Source organism: Triticum aestivum, chromosome 1A (genome assembly GCF_018294505.1).
Source record: "Triticum aestivum cultivar Chinese Spring chromosome 1A, IWGSC CS RefSeq v2.1, whole genome shotgun sequence".
NCBI lineage: Eukaryota > Viridiplantae > Streptophyta > Magnoliopsida > Poales > Poaceae > Triticum > Triticum aestivum.
Window position 1 is genome coordinate 85,246,820 of NC_057794.1, and position 9,179 is coordinate 85,255,998.

At 44.4% G+C, this 9,179-nt stretch overlaps 1 protein-coding gene across 1 annotated transcript; it reads right to left on the reverse strand.

The window, feature by feature from the left end:
- Positions 1-3,447: 3,447 nt before the first annotated feature.
- On the reverse strand, positions 3,448-8,732 carry LOC123191327 (transport inhibitor response 1-like protein Os05g0150500). The gene is made up of 3 exons (XM_044604116.1): positions 8,063-8,732; positions 4,893-5,385; positions 3,448-4,574 (listed from the first exon to the last, which is right to left on the reverse strand). Exons 1-3 carry the CDS (start codon positions 8,569-8,571, stop codon positions 3,798-3,800), a joined length of 1,779 nt encoding a protein of 592 aa, XP_044460051.1. The 5' UTR covers positions 8,572-8,732; the 3' UTR covers positions 3,448-3,797.
- Positions 8,733-9,179: the final 447 nt, after the last annotated feature.

A 9,179-nucleotide genomic window follows, 5' to 3' on the forward strand; every position in this document is an offset into this window, starting at 1 on the left:
CATAACAACATACGTTGTTCCCTTTGTCATCGGTATGTTACTTGCCCGAGATTCGATCGTCGGTATCTCAATACCTAGTTCAATCTCGTTACCGGCAAGTCTCTTTACTCGTTCCGTAATACATCATCTCACAACTAACTCATTAGTTGCAATGCTTGCAAGGCTTATGTGATGTGTATTACAGAGAGGGCCCAGAGATACCTCTCCGACAATCGGAGTGACAAATCCTAATCTCGAAATACGCCAACCCAACATGTACCTTTGGAGACACCTGTAGAGCACCTTTATAATCACCCAGTTACGTTGTGACGTTTGGTAGCACACAAAGTGTTCCTCCGGTAAACGGGAGTTGCATAATCTCATAGTCATAGGAACATGTATAAGTCATGAAGAAAGCAATAGCAACATACTAAACGGTCGGGTGCTAAGCTAATGGAATGGGTCATGTCAATCAGATCATTCACCTAATGATGTGATCCCGTTAATCAAATAACAACTCTTTGTCCATGGTTAGGAAACATAACCATCTTTGATTAACGAGCTAGTCTAGTAGAGGCATACTAGTGACACTCCGTTTGTCTATGTATTCACACATGTATTATGTTTCCGGTTAATACAATTCTAGCATGAATAATAAACATTTATCATGATATAAGGAAATAAATAATAACTTTATTATTGCCTCTAGGGCATATTTCCTTCAAGACCTTCAACTGTTCGGTAGGGCACTGCGGCTGTGGTGGCTGTGGTTGGCCTGGTCCCAACCAGATCGATCATGGAATGGCTTCCCCATCCCCGGCGATCAAGGAGATAGAGAGCTCTTTTCCTCGGCCACCAGGGTAACGATCGGAGATGGCAGAACAATGAAATTCTGGACATGCAACTGGCTTGGGACCCAACCGCTCTGCCTCTCCTTCCCTGCTCTGTTTAAACACTCGCGAAGGAAAAATCGGACAGTTGCTGAAGCTTTATTGAACGAGCAGTGGATCGGTGACTTGCAACATGGAAATTGGGAGCACATTGTCACTGATGTTGTTATTTTGGCGAGAAAATACAGAGAGCAAGGGAGAATATTGAATGTGTAGCGGGCTGACATGATTCGATGGACATGGCAGCAACGGAAACTACTCCACAGCCTCGGCGTACAAAATTCAGTTTAACAGCATGCCATCCACAGATATGAAGATTACAATCTGAAAAGTTTGGGCCCCTGGAAAGTTAAAGATATTCTCGTGGCTGCTTCACTTGGACAGGCTTTGGTGCAATGATAGATTGCAGCGCCGCAGCTGGCCTAACTCCTACTTCTGTCATTTTTGCGTGAAACTTGGAAATATCTGTTCATCTTTTCTGGAACCGCCAGCTCTCGCACACAGTCTGGGCAGAGGTAGCAAGATGGAGGGGCCGCTCTTCGCTTGCCCCCCAGGGGAGAGAGCAAACTCACACACCATCGACAATCAGAAGAATCATCTCCCGCACAGACAGAGACGGGAAAAAAGGAGTAAGAACCATGATCATGGCAACCACCTCGGAGCTATGGTGTGCGAGACACAATTGTATCTTCAGAGACAAGAAGGCGGAACCATCAGACATCATCAGGGCAATTAGGCAAAACATGGCGCAATGGCGCCTAGCAGGAGCCAAAGTCATCGAGCCCCCGTTCGGGGATTTAGTTGCGAGATAAAAACTTAAAGACCATGGTTCAGAGGGGGTGGCATGTCACCCCTAGAAAACCCTTGCCTTTTTTTTTTTGCTTCTCTGATCTTTTGATCAACTTTGTATCTTGTACCACCTGCTAAATCTATGAAGCCAGCCGAGCTGGATCTTTCAAAAAAAATGGATGTTAGTAATTTAAAAGTTGAATTTCTGTTCTCCCATAAAATTCAATTTTACATATCTATGGATTCGTTATATAATCCAAATAAGGTTTGAAGCTGTTACACCATTAAGCCCTTGACGAGAGGTGGTTCTCCATGATCTATGTTGCACGGATACTTCAGAAAGCGTGTGTATCATGTCGGATACTGCCCCGATACGGCCCGATATGTATCCCGTAAGTATCCCTTGATTTTTTAATTTTTTTTAAAAAAAAGAAAATAATGTTTGATACTCCTGGGATACTTCTGCGATACGTTTTGGATACCTCAAACCCCTTGTTCGATGTGAAATCCCCTCAATAGTAAAGGCGCACCTTTTGAAGATTCCCAAGATGGGCCTCAGTTCATGTCAAAACATAACTGGCAATGTTCTTATTCAATTGAGAGGTGGGCAGGAGAGAATTGATGCACTGATTGAAACAACAAACCTAGAAAAAATCCACTGCTAATTAATGAAAGTGGACCAAGTGCAAGAAAAGAAAGGGGGTAATCCTACTGAGGCATTCTTTGACCTGGAAGCTCCTTATTTTCTTCCCTATTTTTAATAATTAATATATGTAATATCTATATATAAATGTATCTCCGTATTCATGTTTTTAGAAAATTTACGTATCAGGCGTATCCTCATATCGTGTATCCGATACGCATCCAAGTATCCATGCAACGTAGTCCATGATTCCGGTATCCAAACAACCCCTGAGTGTCGAAGAGCTACAAGGATTGGCACATGGTACCCAAGTCTGACATAAACACAAATGCGCTGAAGAATCCAAGTACTGGTACGCTCGGGTTGTTATGCTTCCGCACATTAGATGCCTTCTGATTCCTCTGGGCAAGTACTTGACCTTTTGATTGCAGAAATGAATGCAGTTCGAGTTGCATGGCATGGCGCAGGTGACAGACAGGTGTGATATTGTTGGTGTCAGATATCAAGCTCCTATGAAAATACGATCCTGAATAATCCTGCTATCCAGCATAGGAGCTTGGATTTTGATGTCAAGAACAAGTAAGCGACATTCTATTATGTAGCATCAGTTAAATGCATTGCTCCATTGACGCTCTTGCTGAAATTGCTCAATCGCAATCAATCTCTAGTAATTGTGAACTGCAGATGTTTCTCTTACAAACTACTCTGACATACTCCCTCTGTCCCAAAATAAGTGACTCAACTGAAGTTAGTATAAAATTGAGTCACCTATTTCAGGATGGAGGGAGTATTTCTTTACGGAGGGAGTACTAGATGAATGAAATTCTATGTGATATCTGAAGATGGGGTCAAATGATCAGCCATCTAATCTTCAAGTGGGTCAAACCCGGTTCATTTAGCATCTTTTGATTAGCCAAGCAACCAAAAGTTAAGTCCTTCTATCCATATTTTGCTACATTCTACTATCAGCCAGCACTCAGATGTTGCAATCAAGGAGCAAATTTGTGCTTCCATGCATAACTATAAACCCAAGGCCAGGCACTCAGATGTCACAGTTTCCGTGAACAAAGAGAACACCAGACGACCATAATTATTTAGCATCCAGAACAACACATAATCTGAAAGGCGGGGCCAAAAAAGTAGGGATGACAAAAACTCAGCTCCAGGTACAGTTTATCCAGCAGTAGTACAGTACAATACAAGATTAAAATGGTGCCATATCTTTATACATAAAAGAACTAAACACGCTAAAGAAAACAAACCAACGTTTTCTCATAACGCTATCTAGCAGTTTCTGTAATCCACCCACAGCCTCCTACAGTTATTAACACCTGAAAAGGCCTCCAGTCTCATCCTACACTTGCCGAGTCGAGATTTTACGACAGCTTCATCCAACCACCAGCCTTTCTACTTGACAGAAAAATTCTATGTTATGCTAGGAAGGTGTTGAAGGTACCAATCCAATCCAGGTTGAAAATGAATACACCACTGTACCCTTAAACAATCTGGACGTAATCTGGTGTGTCGGACCTTGGACCGGCAATTGTCCGGTACACATACAATGTCTCGACCGGGCTATCATCCGGAAGTGACTCCACAGGGCATGTTCGTCCAGGATCGTTCATTATCTCCACGGTAAGGCGGGGCATCTTCTCTGCAAGCTGTCGGCATGCGCCCAGGGTCAATGAGCACGACGACATCCAAAGGGATCGCATTGTCTCCAGCTTGGCAGCATTTGCCAGCAACGGCTTATTTCCAAATGGGCAGTCCCTGATCTCCAGCTTCTTCAGGCTCTTGCAGCCAGAGAGGATATAATGCAGGCCAAGATCACTGTTCCCAGCAAAGGCGATTGACAGCATCTCAAGACAATTACCATTTGCACCGATTGATTTGAACACGAGATCTGTGAGAAGGCCAGACACAGAGAGGCGCCTAAGGCCCTTGCATGATTCCACAATGGCACTGAAGCCAGCATCAAGAGACTCCCGTGTGACGTAATCTGGAGTACGGGGCTCAAGGATGCATAACCGGAAGCAAGTGAAGTTGGGACGGTTCTTTGCAATTGTAATGAGGGCCTCATTCGTCATCTGGCCGCAGAAGTAGAGAACTGACTCCAACATGGGGCAACTGGCAGAAACATCAACCAGGCCTCTTTCAGTCAATAAAACTTGCCCGGCACCAAAAGGGTCAGACGGGAAGACCCGCAGCTCTTGCAGTTTACTGCAAGAGCCTGCCACGACAGCTAGACCATGGTCCTCGATTAGGTCCATCACCTGAAAAACACAGCTTAAACTTTTCAATGAAGCAAATATTAATGAATAAAACATGGAAAGTGAGACATTGATCATAATTCAGTTTCAAGAACTACACTGTTGTGGGGCAAGTAAATATCTTGCAGTGGTTGGCAAAGAACTGGAAAGTGGCAGAAAACCATAGTTGTTTCTGTTTATGCCAATACGGAGATCCTAGCTTACATTCAAAGGGACATTATCAAGCATTCATGGCAATATTCACTTAAGCAATGTGAGTGTATATTTGCAAAATAGTGTGGGCATTGAAGTTGATAAATACTAAAAGCACAAGTAGCATACCCATAATTGCTGCAGATTCTTGCATCTGCTAATAAATTTTATTAGCTCAGGGCCTCGCACAGTAGCATAACTCAGATTGAGTGATGTGAGGCCTTCACATACACAGTAGAATGCTGGCAGGTAATCTGGCACAGCATCCCAAGCCCCAGAGAGCCTTCTCAGGCTTTTACAACCTGCAAATGCCGCTTCGAGCTTTGCAAAGAGATCTGAATGATACTCAGCAGAGAATTTGCCAGTTCCGAGTTCTACTAGTTGCGGAGCCTTACGAAGAAGGCTAGCAACCTTGTCAAGAGGGATAGCATTGTTGAGCTTCAGAGTCTTGAGGTTGCGGCATCTGCTCACTAGCCGCTCGAGTACAGCGAAATTGACCTCCCCTTCTAAGCATGAAAAGTTCAGAGTTTCCAGAGAAGTAAAGGATTCCGGAAAGTAACTGAGCCAATGACTGGAACAATCCTCAATGTAGTTCTCTTGCAGGTCAAGTTCTCTTAAATTTCTGCAGCATGGAGTAGAAAGAAATTAGAACTTAACGATAGGCGATGAACCATATCTAAAAAGAATGATGAAAGCAGAACAAGAGTTGCCCATTAGTCCATTACCAACACTAACATCACTTGAGAAACAAAGTCCATATGAGTATTTGGTGGAAGAATCAAGGCAACTTATGAGGAAGTAACAAATAACTGCAGGTACAATAGGCTATGGCATTACAAAGATCATGATAATGAAAATGGATACAGCATTGTATTGCTTCATTCAGGGTTCAACTGATCTTTGTTCATGTTCTTACTCCAGTTGTATCAGTTTTTTATGTGCTCACTGCTCAGAAAACTTTAAAGTCAACATTTACAGTAAATTTGTGTTATCTAGTATCTAGAGACTCATGGAGATTGAGCCATCTGGAACAAGTTATATGATTTACAAACCAAGGTGCTTCACAGGAACATCAGTGTAAAGCACCATTAGCAAAAATCAGTCTTCAGCATATAAGGTTTGCTTTGCCTTTGCGGTTACAGCACCTATGTCCACTATTTTAGTGTCCCTTCCCCTATTCTCAAGCATACTAGATCAACAGATTTAAGCTAGCCACAGCAGCAACAAGAAGAGAATTACTGGATAAATCACAAGCAAACCAATACAGATAGACAGAGCAATGAAAAAGGTAACAATAGAAACACTCAAATACTTCAATGCTCACAAAATGCAATTTTACGCAGGACACATCAACTTCAATAATGTATAACAGCACACACCTAAAGTCTCCATGATTATCAGGCGGCAGTCCAGGAACTTATTTTGGATGCAAAATAATGGTAAGTATCAGGTTTTTCTTGGCTGACAAGGACACTTGCTAAGATCTCCATTATTTGCAGCCTCAGGATATGATTAGTATGAGCTAGCTAGCTCTGCCATAAATTGGATCTAGAGCTGGGCCCCCCTCATCAGACCAACCACTTCCAAACCACAGCATATTTTTTTAGGAAAGAAAAATAATATGAACTACCCAACTTAGATTCAATTATGTTAACTATCAACCTCATCCAAAACAAGATATTGAGGGATTCATCAAATGTTGAATTCACACATACCAAATTATTTATCAAAACAAGAACAAGGAAAGTGCTTCTAACAAACTAAATTGCATTACCATGTCATGTCCAGTCCAAATGATACAAAGTGTGCGCACTCACATCTATGTAGTCAAAAATTTCTAGGACAAAGACGTGAGAAAAGCTCAAGGACAACTGAATAGTAGGTCCAAGAATCGACAGAACACTCACAAGTGAATGTAGCGTTTGTTTTTCAGATAGAAAAAAATGTATCTGTACTCTCTTTCTCGACGAGAAAAAAAATGTATCTGTACTCTCTTTCTCGACGATAGTCGATAAACAGTACTGATTACAACAATCTGTATTACCAAGGTTCAGTCTAATGATTTGTTATGCACCTGCATATATGGCATCAGATTAGAATATAAACAATGCACATTCAGTTACTGCAGACTCTCTTCTATGTTTGCACAGGATAACACAATAGTATCAAAAGCTGATCAAACATCATTAGCCTTTCCTCACAGCTTAATACTTTCCTATCACTCAAAACTATCAAAACAGTACTGGTAGTGCACATTAAGTACTATGGATTTCTATCCAAATTCCTACGTACCAAATCCTTCAAGTTCCTTTTTAAAAGGTACGGATCTTATAAATTCCTACTTTCTGTCTAAGGGATTCCCGCAAGCTCAACTAATCAGACTATACAAAGGAAGGGATCAAAGTTGCTTGTTTCACTAATCCATTATATGCAGGCATTATGAGCACTGGAGCAAATATCACATTCTCCCTTGAGAATCCCCCAAAAAAAGGGGAAAACCACAGAAATGGGGATCCATATCTTCAGAACATGCTAAAGACATGTTTCTTTAGAATCTAGAAGCTCAAATCAGGAGGGCAAGTCCACAAACACACGCGAAGGTAACTGAAAAATTGAAAGGAGAACAATTCAAGCGAGATCCGGTGCCTCGGGCTCATGACGTGGGGGTATACATTTTTTTAAGTAAAGGCGCATCTGATTGGTTTTAATTAAACTAGAAATAATTCCATCCTTTTGGCAAAAAGAGAAAAAGGGATGCATCCATCATTGGTACACAGATAGATATATATCGTCTGCCAATCCCACAGATCCGTTCACCAGAGGTCATGCTCACACAATGCAATCAAACATGGGCCAAAGCTTCTGGAGAACAGGATGAAGGCTAGTTTGCAAATCACAGTTCAAAGCTTTGAAAGACATGACACTCGTTTGACTAGCACAAGAACACACTTGAGCGTATTAGGAGAGAAATAACAATAGCACCTCCTTCGAATAGATCAAATCCTTTCACACTTAAACTAGGAGTAGATCAAATCTTAACTGAAACTTGCATCTATTTCAAAGAAGTACCAAATGATACGCACACAAGAAAATCAGTTGTTTAGTTCAAAATCGTTGAACCATTTTGAGGAAAAGCAGAGAAAATGTAATCATTTTAGCCGAACCAAGAACTAGTTAGATCACAAAAACCGAAAGCTCAAATGACCGAACAAGGCTCAAATCTGCAAGAGAAGGAAGCAAAGAAGCGCCCAAATCTCCCGTCTTAGCTCAAAGCTTGACCGCCAAAGTCGGGGCCTCACCTGCAACCTTCGGTAATGGCGGCGAGGCCGGCGGTGCTGAATCCCTCGCATGAGACGAGGCGCAGGACCTGGAAGTTCCGGAAGGAGGAGGCGATCATCTCCAGGCACTCGTCGGTGACGACCATGCGCTTGAAGCTGAGCTCCTCGAGAAGCGGCCAGCCTTCGGCGGCGGCGGCGACCCAGGGCGCGGCCTCGGCGCCCCAGGCGGGCGGGACGAGCCCGAAGTCCGCGAAGTGGGGCTTGCCCTTGACCTCGGCGGCGCGGACGGAGGGGAAGCGGTCGACGGCGTCGCGCGGTGCGGCGGCGTAGCAGTTGGCGACGGCGAGGCGGCGCCGGGAGCGGCGCTCGGCCCCGAGCCAGCCGTGGCAGACGGCCGCCGCGGCGCCGCGGTCGGCGGCGGCGGGGAGGAAGGAGAAGGCGTGCTCCAGGACCTCGTCCGGGAGCGAGTGCCAGGGGGGCGCGGCGGCCGCGGCGGGGCCGGCGCCGTCGCGCGCGCCGCCGCGGCCCATCGGGGCGGCGCGGGCCGTCGGTGGCCCGGGCTGGCTACCCGGCGGCTGGGGCGGGCCGGTGGAGCGCGCGGGGAGGCGGCGGCGGCGGCAGGGAGAGCATCTGGAGAGGAGGGGTGGAGAGAGAGGCTGCTGGCTCTCTCTTCTGTCTCTGCTCTCCCCCCTGGTCTTCTCTCTACTTCTCTCCTCTCACCCTCACCTCTCTTTCTCTCTCTCCTTGCTTTTCTATTTTCATTTTTTTAGAAGGAGATTTCCATTTTATTTTCTTTAGATAGACAGTGAGAGAGAGAGGAGTGAGTGTGCACTGTCGTTGTCCTTTTGTTTTCTTTTAGATAGAGGACATTTTCTATATTTTCTGTAATGTATTTCAGGTTTAGTTCTCACTGTTTCAGATTTATTTGTTTGGAGGGAGAAAAGAACTATTCTTTTACTGCTGTGTGCTGAGCTAGGGGCGAGCGAGCGAGCATGAAGAGGGAATGAACAGTGATGGAACTGATGGTAGGATTGAGGCGCTTGTTTCAGCTTGGGTTTTTTGGGGATTTGGGACGTGGACGCTGGATTCTGTGCGGAGTGGTTTGTGGCGGACGGTGTTCCTTTGAAATGAACGGGGC